This window comes from Meriones unguiculatus, chromosome 15 (genome assembly GCF_030254825.1).
Source record: "Meriones unguiculatus strain TT.TT164.6M chromosome 15, Bangor_MerUng_6.1, whole genome shotgun sequence".
Classification (NCBI taxonomy): domain Eukaryota; kingdom Metazoa; phylum Chordata; class Mammalia; order Rodentia; family Muridae; genus Meriones; species Meriones unguiculatus.
The window spans coordinates 71333370-71350386 of record NC_083362.1 but is presented as its reverse complement, the minus strand read 5'-3'; the positions used below and the strand labels follow the sequence as shown (position 1 = coordinate 71350386).

The following is a 17017-nucleotide window of genomic DNA, read 5'->3' as shown; positions in this document are numbered from 1 at the left end:
GGGAGCTAGAGGGGATTAGGGTGGAATAAGGGATGGAAGGGAGGTAGAGGTATAAGAACCCGTAAAATAGATAAAACAAAAATGCCAGTGTGTGTGTGTGCTGGTCAGAGGTCGATAGTGGGTGTCTCTCTTGAGCACCCATCACTTTATACACTGAGGCAGGATCTCTCTCTCAAACTCAGAGCTCACCAACTTAGCTACTCCAGTCAACCAGCTCGTTTCAAGGATCTTGGTCTCCCTCTCTTCCATGCAACAATACTGTGAGTGGGCCACTACACCCATCCAGCATTTATATGTGGTGATGGGATCTAAACTCCAGTCCTCATACTTGCATGGCAAATGCTTCACCCCCAAGCTGTCTCTCCAGCCCCTTGTTCTGTGTTTATCATTTGCAGTACATTAAGCACAGGTTGATAAGTGCTCATCAATCTCTGCCAACTTGTTTTAGTTGTTCATCAGTTCAAGGGAGAACTCTCTCATCTGCTGTTGGTGTTGCAGGCAAGAACATGAGCCAGCTAGGGCGTGGCAACTGCTCCTTCGATGATGTGGATAAGCTGACAAGTACCTTGCAGCTGGCAGTCCACATTCCCACCTTCCTCCTTGGCCTGGTTCTCAACGCATTGGCCATCCGAGGCTTCAGGGCCTTCCTGAAGAAGAGGCAGCCAGAATACATGGCCACTTCCATCTACATGATCAACTTGGCCGTCTTCGACTTACTGCTGGTGCTCTCGCTCCCATTCAAGATGGTTCTACCGCAAGTGGAGTCCCCCCTCCCCGCCTTCTGCACCCTGGTGGAGTGCCTCTACTTCATCAGCATGTACGGGAGTGTCTTCACCATCTGCTTTATCAGCCTGGACAGGTTCCTGGCCATCCAGTACCCGCTCCTGGTCAGCCACCTCCGGTCCCCCAGGAAAATCTTCGGGATCTGCTGCATCATCTGGATCCTGGTGTGGGTGGGAAGCATCCCTATCTACACCTTCCACAGGGAAGTGGAGCGATACAAGTGCTTCCACAACATGTCCGATGGCACCTGGAGCGCCAGGGTCTTCTTCCCCTTGGAGATCTTCGGCTTCCTCCTTCCCTTGGGCATCATGGGCTTCTGCTCCTATAGGAGCATCCAGATTCTGCTGGGCCTGGGCCGTCGGGACTACACCCAGGAGGGGGTCCAACAGAGAGCCTGCATCTGGACCATCGCTACCAATTTTGTCATCTTCGTGGTCTCCTTTCTCCCAGTGCACCTAGGCTTCTTTCTGCAGTTCCTGGTGAGGAACGGCTTCATCTTGGAGTGCAGGGTCAAGCAGGGCATCAGTTTGTTCCTGCAACTATCTCTGTGTTTCTCCAACGTCAACTGTTGCCTTGACGTTTTCTGCTACTACTTCGTCATCAAAGAATTCCGTGTGGGCATCAAGGCCCAGCTGGTCCGCCAGGACACCATGATCACCAGGGGTTAGGGGAAGGTACCCCTCTCAAGAGAAGGAAATTCCAGTCCCAAACTCTCATAAGGAATGTCCTGTACTCCCCTTTTTTGACACTCGATGAGTTCCATCTTTGTTCTCTACACCCCTAAGACCTTTCCACAGCACCTGGATGGCTGACATTGGGTTTGCTAAAGAACCAGGTGATGCATTCATTTCTAAGTCCAAACTGTGTGAAGCAGAAGAATCAAAAAACAAAAGAAAGCAACAACAAAAAAGGTGACTGGCCTTCCATCTTGGACAGCCTGGGAAGCAGTTCATTAGACCAGTATGAAGGGGATTAGAGAAAATTGTTTTTAACTTGGTTCAGGCCATAGCAGAATGAAGAAGTCCTCATTGGGTCCTGGTTGGGCATCTGACACTGGTGACAGTGTTTAGGGAGCTGATCAGGAATTGGGGGGGGGAGTGTATCTTCTCCAGGCAGCATAAAGGCCTGGATTTGAGGGAGGTGGTGAGATGCACCCCAGTTCCTGGAAGGAAACTACAGACAGCTGAATCACGGTTGGATCCTTCATCAGCTCGTTTTGCTCTGGAGAAGGAGCCCACAGTGACAGCTGAAAGGCTGGACTGAGATGACTCAGCCATTCCAGAGATTGAAGTGATTAGAAGGATAAATTGCATGGTCGTTTTTTGCAAAATGGAAGGAGTAGGCTGGGAAGAAACCGGTGAGACTTCACTCGAATTAGACATGGGATTTTAGGAAGAAAAGCAGTCACAGCTCCAACTAACTAGATCCTACAGGATAAGAGGCTGGGGGAGGGGGAGGAGAAGATGGAGAGGCAGCTATAATCTGGGACGTGCCCACAGAGTAGAAGATGGAGATGAGCCGAGGTGTAGGAGAAAGGAGGAAGGAAGGGGAGGAAGGGGAGGAGGGAAATAGAGAAGAGGACAGAGGAGGAAGAGGAAGGCAGATGGGCAGGGAGGGCTGAGAGGCATGAAGGGGAATAGGAAAGGTGAATAGGGAGGGCAGAGGCAGGTGGCTTCTTCCTAAGAGTCCATCACTCCTCCATTGGAAGCCATTGAAGGGACGGCACTTCCAGGCCATGGTGGCCGTGGAAGTGTTGAGGTAGCACTTGGAGCCAACTGTGGGCCACTGAAGGAATATTTAGGGAAGAATGAGTTAAGGACGTTGGCAGTGGCTGTAGAGAAGTGAGAGTACCAAGGACCAGGGTCCCACCTCAGGGCTGGGCCTCCAGGAACCCACTGGTGGAGATTCAGAGCCATGTAGACTTAAAGATGAGGCTCCCAGCCTTGGATGCGGTTTTGTCCCACAGCCGTCTTGGACAGAGATACCCCTTGTGACACTGAGACAGTCACAGAAGGACATTTGGGGCTGCTTTAGGCTAGTCCATGAGTGAGTGGGTCTTGGGACCACCTCCTCCATGTTCTCTCCGAGTGAGGAGCTGTCAGCCCGCCCAGTAGAGTCAGGTGGTCCCCTCCAAGTGCAAGCGTGTTTGCCAGGCAGGAGTCCCCAGAGCAAGGGCTTAGCAGGCTGAGTAGCCACCATCCCCATCAACGACCAAAGCTAAAACCTGCTGTGTGTTGCAAAACTTGAGGTCCCAAGAGGACCATTACCAAAGAAGGCAGAATATCTAGAGCCATAAACTGAGGAAAGGTAGGGGGTGGCAGGGATGGGACAGCTGGCTCCCATTGGCAACCTGGAGATGGGGGAGCGGCATGGATAGGGCTTGAGAATGCACTGATTCATTCCAAAATAGTGACAGGAAGGAAATTCTTGTCTTTTCCCATGGAGACTTACCTGGTGTGTATCCAAATCCCCAGTCCCATGGGTCCTCAGCTGGCAGTTGGCTCAGCGGCACAGGAAATGGGGAGGGTCCTCGTTAGAGCTGGGGTAGAGCAGATTGCAGCCAGCGAGTAGAGGAAACCCAATTGCGGAAAAGGCTCCGGTTCCTGTTACTAAAGCCGGTGGGGCCAGAAGCTATTGTTTAGCTGTAAAGGAGACCACCGCCCAGCCTAGAAAAAAACAACCCGACACATCGGCCGCATGCACAGCCATGACATCTAGCAAGTTTAATGGGAAAACCAATTTGATTAACGTGATTTACCAAATAAATTCCTACAATGCACTGTGACCTTGCCTCCGCCTCCAGTTTCTGGCTCCAGAGAAGAACGGATGTCTAAAGGCCCCTCCTAAGGGATTCAGCCATTGTGGTCACCAAGAGTAGTGGGGACCAAGTATGATGTTACAGAGCGCCTACCGCAGGTGCACCGCTGACCCTCCCAATTGGTGGGGAGCCATAGCCTAGTGTCAAGCCACTTGGGTGCCCAGTTGTCTGCAGTAGCCGCTGGGTCTCACAGACCTGGCCCCAGTCCCTTCCAGCCTGTTCCTCCATCTTGTCCCACCGTGACCCTGGTTCTGTATATATGAGGGGGCCCAGCCCCAAGAGGCCTGTTGACCACACGTCCTTCTCTGGCTAGTTATGGTGTAAATCTACCTTTCCTCACAGGGAACTCCTCCTCATCTACCAGAGCCCCTGACAGGCATGGTCCAATAGGCTTAGGCCTAAGTCACCCCTTTTTCCTAAGTACCCACAAGTTCCGAGTCAGGACCTGGATGTGGGAGGCTGATCAGGGACAGCTTCCTTCCTGAACAGTCATTTTTCTGTTAAACCCCGCTACCCCACAGCTGGGTCCTATCCTCTTGGCTCCCAGAGGAGTTGGTTGGAGAATGCCTATTCGTCTGCTCTCTCTGTCTGCTCTGTACCTCGTGAGTCCCCTCCCTGTGGACCCTTTCAGGTTGGAGTCATTACAGTATTACGGTGGAGATGCTCTTGGTTTCTGAGAACACCCACGCAGAAAATTCTACGCTCTAGAAAGTTACCGTGAATCACCAGTAATTTCAAAGATGCTGGAAATGACTGCAGGCCCCGTAGCAGCTGCAGAGACTCACGAGGATTAGAAGGGACTGGCTTACCCTGTCAACGAGGAAAGGGCCGGATGAGCTTTCTAGTCAGGGATGAAAACAGGTGTCAACGAAGCAGGGGTAGACACTTCCCTACCCAAGGACCCGTGTGCAGATGGTCTCTGCAAGCTCCTCATGGTCCTCAGAGGGCCAGCTGCACTGTGACAACATTTCTGGGGGACAACGGAGCAGCTGGCTGAGGCCACTGTGAGAATCCCATTCTGAGGACAGGGCACTAAAAGATTAGTGTTGATTCTGAGCTGAACACCTCTGAAACTCCTACCCTAGTACCTGTCTCTGTCTCGGCTGTACATCTCTTGTCAAGCCCAGGGCAGAGCTACCCCAGGCACCGAAGGAACAAAGAACACAGTAGAGGTGAGCACAGCTCAGGCAGGTCCCCTCTTCCCCCTGCGAGCAGCGCTGGGGGAGGGACCTTCACTGTGAGCTACAGCAGAAGTGAGGCCCTCTGGTCTTTGATGTCTGCAGAGGAAAGACCAGAAAGTGTCACTTCAAAGGAGCAGCCCCGAGCTCACCTTGAGGCCCCAGGCAGTGCCTTTGCTCTGAAGCAGTCACCTGAGAAACTACAACCAAAACTTGTCTGCACAGAGTCGAGGGGGGAGGAGAGATGGGAGGAGAGGGGAGAGAGATAGGAATGTTGTACGGCACAGCCATTTGCAAAGAAAGGCTCTTCAGGGTGGCCTGCCTGGGGGGAGTGGCTCCCTAGAGAGCCCCTCTCTTCTAAGGATTTGTTTGGCTGGTTCAAACACACTCCTATGCTTCTCCTTCAAGTTGCGTCTTGGAAAGTTGGTAGTGGGGATGGCTAGGGCCACTGTGCACGGATAAGCCGGCCCTGATTTAACCCAAGGATCCCAATGGCTGATTCTCAGAGGCAGTGCCTCGCACACAAGCTGGGCTTGGCTCACAGTTAGGACTGGGGCAAGTGACCCAAGCTGGGGGCAGGTCCAGGGAGAAGACTGGGTTCCTCCCCTTCCTTCCCTAGCAGAGAGGGCCTAGAAGCTGGGGGTCCTGGGATGGCTAAGGAAGGCTCTAGACAAGCTTTGGGGCAGGCATACTTTGGGGGTGGGACTCCGGTAGCAGCTGTTAGATGGGGAAATGCCCCCATACACACACAGCTGGGCTGATAGGCTTAGGCTCTGGGAAGGACCCTGGAGGCCCCTGCCATATTCTTCTACACCTCCCCGCTGACTTCTTTTTTCCCCTCGAGGGACAGCTGGGGCTTTGCTTTCACTGAAGGCAATCAGATACAATCAGTTGCTATAGAGTGAGGCAGGGTCAGGGGCCAAAACAGAGGCGCTTAGTAGACCTGCCTGCACCTGCTGGACCAGAGGGTCAGAAACATTTCAGAGCCAAGCAGGCAAATGCACTTGTGATATTCATAGAGGGTGGCCTCAGGCCAGCATCCCTTGAGTGTTAAAGACGATTTAAGTCCAGAGGCTGAGATGTCTAAGCCATTTGGACAAGCACAGATGAAGTTTGTGGTTAACAGGGCTTAGAGCTGTGGGTATTTCCTCCCTGGGATGTCACTCTGCAGAACACTCAGCTATCAGAGGTACAGCTGGGGACTGGTGAGTGCGTGGATTACAGCTTAAGTGGCGGAAAAACGCTCCTCACTGTCCCGAAGGCTGGGTGCTCGAGGTGTGGCCAGGCTCTGTGTCTGCTCTCTGGTGAGAACTCTCTTCCTGGCTGCAAAATGTTTGCTTTTTACTGTGTCTGCACAAAGCAGAGAGAAAACAGGTTTCTGGTATCTTCTAGTAAGAATGCTAGTCTGTCTGGCTCAGGCTCCACTGTTAGTGTTTTAGCTTAATTGCCCCTCCCCCAAAAGCTCAGGGTTGAGGTTTCCAAGCCTGAATGTAAGTGGAAACATTTAATCCACACGGCTTTTACTCTGTGAAATTGAATACAACATACATGTTTCCTCCAGCCCCTCAACTTGAATACACCCAGCTCCGAGCTCATGACATTTTACAAAAACATGCCCGCTCTGTTGTCACTGGGGTTCCCTCTTGCACCAGGAATCCTGCATGAGTTCTAACAAGAGAGGCTCCTTGGGGCCTACAGAGATGGGCTCAGTAGATAAAAAATGCTTGCTGCTCTTGCAGAGGACCTGAGTTCAGCTCCCAGATCCCGAATAGGATGGCTCACAACACACACAAATAAAAGGAAAATAAATCTTTTTAAAATGAGTGGGCGTGGCTGGAGAGATGGCTCAGCAGTTAAGAGCACTTGCTGCTCCTCCAGAAGACCTGGGTTTGATTCCCAGTAACCACATGGGGCTCACAGAAGTCTGAAAGTCTAGTCCCAGGTGATCCTATGCCCTCTTCTGGCCTTCTCAGGAACTGCATGAGCATGATGCAAAGCGCCCAGACACATGAAACAAATAAAATGAAATAAATAGAGGGTCTTTATTTGTGAAATAAGGGGTCACAGGTCCAGTGTCCAATGACCAGACCTATGAATGCAGGCTTCCATGTCACAAGGATACAAGGCTTTCCCCCACAGGTCCCTCGGAGTTGCAAGCTGCCCCTCCCACCAGCTCCAGTGTCTTCTCCCAGAGTGCCCACACCAAAAACATGCCCTGGAGTCTCGCCGCCTTCCATGGACCACTGCCAAGCCTTCTCCTAACAGATTCTATGGCACTTTCTCTATCTGGGCCTGGGGCTCCTCCCAGAGCCTGCCGGCAGAGTCAAACAGTTCTTGAGTGGGGAGTGAAGATTGAAAGAAAATTAAAAAACAAAACAAAACAAACAAACAAAAAACCCAACACACTGCACTTGGGGTCACTTCGAGGGGGCCACCAGTAGAAACTGTCACACCGGTTTATTCCACAGTTCCTTTTTATAGTCAGAGCAAAGCACCTCGATACAATGAAGGGGTTTATGGAGAAGTCAAACTTGTTTACCTCAACCACTTGTACGTGTGATCCTCACACAAACAAAAGGAAATGAACTTGGCAAAACATCCTGCCTATCCCTGTCTCTAGGTGAAGGCCAGAGTGAAAACAAGCAGCTTTCCCTTTTTTATATTTTTAAAATTAACCATAACTTTTAAGAGCTACGGAGCTACGGAGCAGAAGATTGTGCCTGTTTTAGGTTGTCTCTCTTGAAAGATATAGTTTTACTCATCATTTGGTACATGAATTCCATCATTCATGCCCTGTCTTAGGTTGAATATTCTCCAGAGAGATTTTCCTGGTGTTTGACTACCAATTAAGGAGGGCTCTTTACCAAGATAATTGAGAGATTCTATGCGAGCTATTTGAACTAAACTAGCCATTGTTTTATAACATGGTGTTAGAACTCGCACAGGAGACACAGGCAAGTGCAACCATAATAATGGTCCTTCTTGCCACAAAACAGCAGTTGAAGTATGAACAGTTGCCAAAATATATACATTCTTTTGAATAATCTATATATTGAACATGCTGCTTTTCAATAGCTAATTCTATCTTTTGCAAAGCATCACAAGCTTCTTTGGTAAGTTCCCTTTTTGACAAAGGATCAGCCTCTCTTTTTTTGATATTTTAATATCAAAAATTGGTTTCATCTCTCCTGTAGTTAACTTCAAATGGGGTCTAAACCAATTAATATCACCTAACAACTTTTGAAAAACATTTAAAGTTTTTACGTTGTCTTTTCTTAACTGAATTTTCTGAGGCATAATAGTTTGAGGCTATAATTTATGTCCCAAATACAAATAAGGTGGCTCTCTCTGCACCTTTTCTGGTGCAACTACTAAACCTTGATCCTTCAAAGCTTGTTGTAAGTGTGCAAAAGCACTTAATAAAATCCCTTCGTTCTTATGAGCCAATAAAATATCATCCATACAATGAATAATATACACAGAAGAATATGCTTGTCTAGTTTTAAAAACAGCTTGAGCCACAAATTTTTGACATAAGGTTGGACTATTTGCCTTACCTTGAGGTAATACAAGCCAATGATACCTCTTCATAGGTTCTTTAAATTTTACTGATGGCACACAAAAAGCAAATCTTTTACAGTCTTGAGGAGTAAGAGGAATAGTATAAAAACAATCTTTCAAATCTAGTATAATCTTAAAAGTATCTCTAGATATAGCATAATGGCTGAGCTATGCCTTGTCCAAATTTTCCTAATCCTGAATTTGGTCAATGTCCTTGATTAAACATCTGATTGGTAACTGCATTGCTAGGACTGTAAAGATACCCTCCCATGTTACTCATCACATCTCTGCCCCACAGATTCACAGGAAGGCCAAGAACAATATATGGTTTAAAGGTTCCCACATGTCCTTCCCCATCCTTCCAAGTTAACTCATCACTACATTGTCCAGGACATTGGCTTTGTCCCATCCCTTGTAATTGTGTAATAGAGGATTGTTTAGGCCAATGCATAGGCCACTGATCAGCAGTTAAGACAGAGGCATCAGCTCCTGTATCCAATAACCCTGTACATTTTCTTCCATTAATTTGTAACACTAGTTCAGGTGGATTGGGACAGCTAGCTTGTGTCTAATAAGTATCAGAGGATCCAAAACCTGAATCTCCTCTCCTATCCTTCTTGCATTTTTGTCTGAACTTGGGGAGGCAATTTTAATTGGGCTAATCTTTGACCTTGTTTTATTACAGAAATTTCATTTGGAGAGTGTGTCATAATTTTTATTTCCCCTTCATAATCAGCATCAATTACCCTAGGAACTACTAAAATTGCCTACATAGTTGTACTATTTTTTCCTAGTAATAATCCTATAGTCCTCCTAGGTAATGGACCATAAACTCCTGTAGGTCCAGCCTTTGTTCCCATTTCAGAAGTTTATACGGTATAGGAACTGAGGTCCAGTCCTGTGCTACCTATGGTTGCTCTACGGAGATCCTGAATGGATTTCCTTGCTGAGGGATGAAGGTCTGTAGCGCCCCATAACATTGTTGGGGGGCCTGGGGCTGGCCCCTTTTCCTGTTTCCCTGCATTAAAGGATTTCCTGCAGCATCTCTTTTAGACTTACATTCATTAGCTCAGTGCTTTCCTCTTTTACACCTTGGGCATAAACCAGGTTCTTTTTGTCACCCTTCTTTTTTTTACCAGCATTAGGACAATTTTTTTCCTTTGATGTCCCATTTTCCCACAACCATAACAACTTGCAGATACTCCATTCTTTGGGCCTTTCTGTTGCTGAAATAATACCTCTTTAATAGTCTTCCTTCATAGGGCAGCAGATGACCCGATGTCAGAGCATAACTTAATATAGTCAGAAGTATTTTCTTTTTTCCTAGAGGGTCTCAAAGCCACTTGGCAGGCACTGTTAGCATTTTCATAGGCCAATTGTTTTACTAACAATAATCCAGAATCTGTATCACCTACAAGTCTGCTTGCTGCTTGCATTAATCTTGCTACAAAAATCTTGAAATAATTCATCAGGTCCCTGAAAGATTTTAGACAAATCCTCCCTTTGCCTACCTGTTTGCAGAAGTTTATTCTAGGCCTTTTGGGCAGCAGCATTTACTTGAGCATAAATGGCCACATCAAAATCCAGTTGCTGTCCTGTTTCCCTGTAGATTCCTTCCCCAGCAAGCATGTCATAAGTTATAGGAACTCCTTGAGCTCAACTGAGTTCAGCTATAACTTGACACAGCTCCACAAATTCTGACTTCCATAATAAATAATCTTCTCCTGATAAATATGTTCTTGCTAATTGCTTCCAGTCCCCTGGGCAGAGGGCCTCAGTAGACAAGGACTCTACAGAACTTGAGTAAAAGATTCTGTAGGACCATATTGAGCACATGTAATTTTCAATTCTTTTAATTGTTTTAAAAGGTATAGGAGCATGGACTCTTACCATATTACCCTGTCCATCAGGTTGCTCTATAATTGGAAAGCCCTTATAAAACTCAGTTATATCTTTTCCTTTCTGCCTAGCTTGTTGTAAAGAAGCTTGTAAAGGGGATACAGTTGCTCATGCAATGGACAAATGAAAAGGTCCCCTTGTCTTTTGAGATATAGCAACTATAGCTGTCCCAGGAGGAGGGTCCAAGCCTGCGCTCAATGAGGGAATTGGAGTCGGGGATTGAGCCTCATTTTTCCTAGTAGTTAATTCTCCAATTTTTCTGTTTATTTCCTCCAAGCCCCATTCCAACTTTTAAATTTATTTTTGCCAAGGCTTAAGTTTTTCAACACTCATAGCCTGAATCGGAGGGTAGCTGTCAGAATAAGCTGCTTCTTCCTCCGCCTCTGCAACCTCATCAGGATCTAAGTCATCCTCAAAGTCTTCTAACAAGAAATTATTATCATTAGGAGGGACATATAACTAACTCTTCAGGAGGAGACAATGGTTTAATCTCTTTTTTTTTCCTAAAGCCTCCCATTTTTCTTTCTTCTTTCTCTCTAACCCTGAAAGTTTCACTTTCTCAGTTCCATGCCACATATACAGACTATCTCTAATTAAATTCCATAAAAAAAAAAAAAAACATGAGGCTACTGCCTTGTCCCATTTTTACTCTCGAATTTTACTCCCTGCACCCCTTTCTCTTTACTTTATGATTTGAACTCGCCAATACTCACGGTGTCCTTCACTGCTTCCCCGTATCTCGAAGCCCCTGTTCGTGTCAGAGCCCTCTGGCAGTCAAACAGTTCTTGAGTGGGAAGTGAGGATTGAAAGACAAGTAAAAAAACAAAAAACAAAACAAAAACACTGCACACGGGATCACTGTCACACTGGTTTATTCTACAATTCCTTTTTATAGTCAGAGCAAAGCACCTCTAAGTGGTTCATCGAGAAGTCAAACTTGTTTACCTCAACCACTTGTCTGTGTGATCCTCACACAAACAAAAGGAAATAAATTTGGCAAAACATCCTGCCTATCTCTGTCTCCAGGTGAAGGCCAGAGTGAAAACAAGCAGCTCTCCACAGGCTCCAAAGCCTGGCTTCCTTCAAGGCGGGGAGAAGCCTGAAGATGTCCAAGGTATATGCTTAGTATCCGTCCTTGTGGTCGTGATCTTGGAGGAGAAAATGGAACCATGGTGTCAGGGTGACATGGGGCAGCTTTAGCATCTTCAGTCGAAATCCTGAGCGATTGCCACATGTCCACTCTTGAATGGGACAAGAAGGACAGACAGGAGGACTTACAGCTCTCTTAGATATCAGAGGCGCCCACTCCAGCCAGAGACTCCAATAGGCTAGTGTTTTCTAAGCTTAAAAAAGAAGTGTAAGAAGAAGGACATAGCAGCGGTCTGGCACTTAGAAAGATGAAGGAGGAGCAGCTGTGGGGGGTGGGTCACAGGCTCACCTGTGCTTCTTCAGGGAGCTGAGCTGTGGTGCGTATCCACGGGCCTCCTGAGGTCTGTGGTGTGAGTGAAAGGTCTGTGGGGCTCTGGTCTGGAGCCGACAGCCTCTCTTGTTGCACACACTGCTGCCTACTCTCCTTCTCATGAGAGTTTGTCCCGGGCTGTTGTATATGCTCAAAGCTCATTAGGTTCCCCCTAAAAGCCATGTATGAGTCATCTCAAAATTGTCTACACTCTCACCTCCCCAACAGGAATGTGGTGTGGCTTTTTTGTACCTCACTGAGCTGGTGGGTGGCCACGCACTTGTGACTTTCTGGTTTTTCCACGTTTGCAGGTTCACAGATGTGTGTGTTCTCCAGTCTTCATCAGTTTGTTTGGGAGAATGTTCAGGTGATAGAGGGAATTGCTCCTCTGCCACATGGGATCAGATGCAAAGAAGGGAAGCCAGATTTCTGTGACTTTGGGTGAGGAGCATAATCGGCCAGTTGTCCCCTCAGGGTTTGTGGGGGATGATGAAGTCTGAGCATTATCTCAAGTCCTTCTGTGTAGAGACCTGACAAAGGAATGACTCCGTGAAGCTGGCGAAGCTGGGGCTGGGAACTGGCATGCAGCCGGACCTTGGCTCTGGGGGAAACTGAGACTCACAGACATTTGCACATCTTCAGGTTCCCCAAAGCAGTACTGTGAGACACGTCAGTGCTCTTCGGCCTAATTCTTGGCATGTAATAATTCCTAAACTCCTCCGAATCAGCACTGCAGTGAGCAGTCTATGCATACTAATGGAGGGACTGATGGTGGGCAGCCCCAGGTGGCTTCTGAGTGGGGGCGATCATGAAGAAGCCAGAGCAGAAGTGGAGAGCTGGCACACTCAGATCTATCCCTCCAACTTCTGGAAGTAAGGACTGAGGGTTGAGTTAATAACCAGTGGCCAAAGATTAAATCAATCGTGCGTTTCTAAGGAAGCCTACATCGCCTCCATCCCCGCCCCAAAGGGCAGGGCTTGGGCCTTCCATATAGCCTAGAACATGCAGGTTCCCTGAGGACAAGATGCCCAGAAAGGGCGTGGCAGCCCGGAACCCCTTCCTCCCAACTTTATCTTGGGAATCTTCATCTGATGTTCGTTGGTACCTTTTGTAGTATCTTTTATGTGAAATCTGTAAAGTTACGTTTTTCTGAGCCCATGGGATCTTCTCTTGCAAATTATTTGAACCTGAGGAGAAGGTGAAGGAAGGCCTATTTAGAGCCCTGAGGTGAGAGAGAGATGGGGGCGGGGAGGTTTGTGTCAATTGCTGAGTGAGTGCAGAATCCCTACTGGGTCTCTGGTCTACTGTCTCTACTCAAGATCTTCTTGCTGCTCCCCTCTACAAAGGCCCTGTGCTACCCGAGATAGCGACTCTGCACCCCCACAGAGGTGAACACAAGCTATCCAGCACCTGGCTGGGATGCTTTCCTCATCTGTTCACCTCATTAAACTCCTCCTTGCTGCAGGGCTGCAAGCGCCAGCACTCGCTTCCCAAAGCAGGATCTGCTGATGCGGTTGGTGGGAACGGGTGAATCAGGCAGGGTTGGCGGGACCTCAGCCAGGCCGGGACAAGTTCATGTCAAGCAATCAGACTTTTCATACACTCACCATAAGGCGATAGAATGGTGGTTTGCAAGCCCGTCAGGGTATACGAGGTTAGCGGCTGATGTCAAATGTTCAGCCAAATTCTGCATGCTTCGCTTACTTCCAAGGAACACAGAGACACACAGGTAGCCTGGGTGCTTCACTTACCTCAGGGAGTGCCTGGGGTTCTCAGGAACTGAAAGGTACACAAAGCACCCCAGGAGCCATAAGCTCAAACCTTTAAAACCCCATGACGCATGCCCCTCAAGGCAGCTAGATCAAGCCAACGCCACGATTCCCTGCACAGAACAGACTTGTGTCCCAAGTTAGAATGGCGCTCTCTCATCACCTCTCTCTTAAGGTCTCACAGACTCCTCTCTGCTGCGCATGCGTGGCACAGGATGGCTACCAAGCAACAGGCTGGGCCTTGCTTCAAACCAGAAGGCGTGGAAGGCCCAGCTCCTGGATCCTGGCAATGGCACCAAGCCTCTCATCTCTGTGTGTGGGCAGCCTTCACGGCAGGAGTGATGACAGATGGGCCCACATTCATCAGTTACCAAGATGTCACATAATATGTGTATGTCTCTCTCTCTCTCTCTCTCTCTCTCTCTCTCTCTCTCTCTGTGTGTGTGTGTGTGTGTGTGTGTATGTGTGTGGTTTTCAAGACAGGGTTTTGTTGTGTAGCCCTGGCTGTCCTGAAACTCATTGTGTAGACCAGGGTGGCCTTGAACTCAGAGATCCACATGAGTGCTGGGATTAAAGGCTTGTGCCACAAAAGCCCAGATGTCAATGTTTTCTCTTCAGGTTAAAATAACATCTCTGAAACCCTCTCACAACATCAGAGACAGCTCTCTGGCTGATAGTGCTGTGGCTATATAGGGACTCAAAAGGGACTGCATCTCTCTCCCTGAGGTGGGCAGGAGGCCATGGGAGCCACTGCTGACTCATAAAGTGCCTCAGAATAATGGAGAGACAGATGCCAAGTTGCTAGTGACAAATTGAGATCACATATATGTGACATAATCACACACACACACACACATATGACAAAATTCTGGGCCAGTGAGGTCCTGTCTCAGACAAAAAGTGGAAGGTGCCTTAGAGCCAACACCTACAGTTGTCCTCTGATCTTCAGACGTGCATTGTGTATGTGGACACACTTTCACACACATGCACTCCCCATATACACAAACACCCCTTTCACCCCAACAGTGTTCAACAAGCATGGTTTGGTGGCACACATCTTTCATGCCAGCACTTGTGAAGCAGAGGCAGGAGGGTGAGAAGTTCCAGGCCATTCTTGGCTACATAGCGAGTTCAGGGCAGTTTGGTCTACCTGAGACTCCGTCTTAAAAAAGAAAAACAATAAAAATGTTCTGTGAATGTGAACCAGGCCCGGTGATGTTTACCTGTAATCTCAGCTCTCTGGAGGGTGAGGCAGGAGAGTCGCTGCAAGTTCCAAGCCAGCCTGGTGTTCTGTCTCAAAACAAAACAGCCCAAAAGTGATATTGGGAGACGGTCAAAAATCCAACTTTATTCATCAGTTTCTGTCTTTGGAATGAAAATGTTTCTTTAAAACATTATATTAACTTCTCCACAAGATATTTCAGTAATTGCTTGCCCTTCCCTAGTAGTTTGTGTAGTCCAGTTGACTCTTCTCATTTGGAAAAAGTATTGTGTGTGCTCATCTTCTTAAAAAACAAAACAAAACAAAACAAAAAAAACCACATATTTTATTTTTGTGTATGAGTGTTTTGCCTGCATGTGGGTCTGTGTGCTGTGAGTGTGCAATGCCCGCGGAGGCCAGGGGAGGGCGTTAGGTCCCCTGGACCTAACAAATGGTTGCTATCCACCATGTGGCCGCTGGGGACCAAACCTGAACCTGCTGCAAGAGTAGCAAGTGCTCTTAGCTGCTCAGCCATCTCTCCAGGCCAGCATTCACCTTCTTAATGGTCAAGTGAGAGATACCTCATACTTAGTGCTGGGCATAGCTGGTGTGTGTCCTGGTACCCAGAAAAACTCAGGTTTGAGCAGGTGGGGCAAATCCATAGTCTTCTCATGTGAGATAGAAGTGATTGGCACAAGGAGTATAGTCAGAACTTTACCACCGTGAGTGGATACCTGACAGAAACCCAAGGTAGGAAGGATTTCCTTTGGCTCACAGTTTTAGCGGGTTCAGTTCACGGTTGCTTGACTCTATGCAGGACATCATGGCCGTGGGACAGGTGTGGAGGAGGCTGTCTCTCCCTTGGCAGATGGGAGGTAGAGACAGCTAGGGATTGGAAACCTGGTGTAGTCTTCAAAGGCTTGCCTTTAGTGACCTGTTTCCTCTGACTAGGGCCCACCTCCTAACGTTTCCAGAACCTCCCCAAATAGCTTTACCAGGAGAGCCAAGTGTTCCCAGGATTCTGTAGGGAACTTTTATATTCAAACAATAACCGTGTGGCATCTTCCAGAGAGAGTGTCAGGGATAATGTTCCTCTTCCCTGTCTCTACAGGACATAAAAGCCCAAGGCTAGGGACCCTCACCCCACACTGTGCCATCAGAGGCTTTCTGCCAAGAGGCTGAGGGAGACCTAAGCTGTTGGAATTACCCAGAGGCGGAGGCAGCAGTACTGGTTGCCTAGCAACTGCTTTGCAACTGCAAGCTGCTCCAGGTCCCCATGAGGAGCCCCTGTTTATGCGACTTAGCTCCAACTGGATCCTTTTGCAGGCAACAAAGGATCCTACTGCTGATTAAAGATGAAATGGCATTTCTACAGTGAGAAGGGCTATGGAGGAGCGAGGAGAGAGCTGGGGCCATGGGGCATGGGTGAGGTTGGAAGATTTTTCTACCCTTACACTGGTCCTGAGGATCCAACTCAATCCAGCAGCCTTGCATGGCAAGCACCATTACCTACTGAGCCATCTTGCCACACCCCCATATGCTTTAAATCATCTCTATGTTACTTAATATGCACAATACAATATAAATGCTAAATAAACAGCTCGTGCCCTATTATTTAGAAAACAATGACAAGAAAAAAAATTATACATGTGTTTTTTATAAGTACATGTCCCCCAGAAACTTTCAGTCCTCTGTTGATCCGCTCCTCAGATATGAAAACTGTAAATACAGGAGGCCAACTATATGTGGGAAGAGAGAAAAACAGAGCAGCCAGCTCCAAGGTAAAGCTGTCTAGGGCCATAGCCAGGCCTCCTAAGATGTAGAACGTGGCCCAGGGTTTGGAAGTGCTGGAAGGTTCCAGAAAATATCAGGGTGCTCTAGACCTTTCCAGCCATTCAGACTCTGTCTCCTGTTATACTGTTCCAGCTGGCTGTCAATGTCTCTGCTGGTCTAGTCACCAATTTAATTGCTGGGGCAGTCAACTGTCACACATCAGGGAAGATGGGGTCATGTAATACCTCACCAGGCCACCTATGGAACTACCTGGGGCATCTGCACATCTGTACATCTGCATCTGTACATCTCTGGAGGTCCAAAACTTCACGGAACACTTGATGCATAGTAGGAGCTCAACAATCCATGTTGTGTGGCTATGCAGGCAAACCTAGGTTGAATTTATTCAGTCTGTGCTTTCACTCTGAAAGGGGGTTCCTCCATGGTAGAACCTACCTCAAAACCCTGCTCACCGAACAGCATGGCCAACTTCCTGGGCACTGAGACAGAAGAAACTAAGGAAGGAAGGATTTGTTGTGGCTTGTGGTCAGAGAGGACATAGTCCATCATGGTGGA

The 17017-nt window shown here is 47.9% G+C and overlaps 1 protein-coding gene across 1 annotated transcript; it reads left to right on the top strand.

The window, feature by feature from the left end:
* Nucleotides 1-504: 504 nt before the first annotated feature.
* Nucleotides 505-3568, top strand: Gpr55 (G protein-coupled receptor 55). The gene has a single exon (XM_021658199.2). It carries the CDS (start codon nucleotides 507-509, stop codon nucleotides 1449-1451), a length of 945 nt encoding a protein of 314 aa, XP_021513874.1. The 5' UTR covers nucleotides 505-506; the 3' UTR covers nucleotides 1452-3568.
* Nucleotides 3569-17017: the final 13449 nt, after the last annotated feature.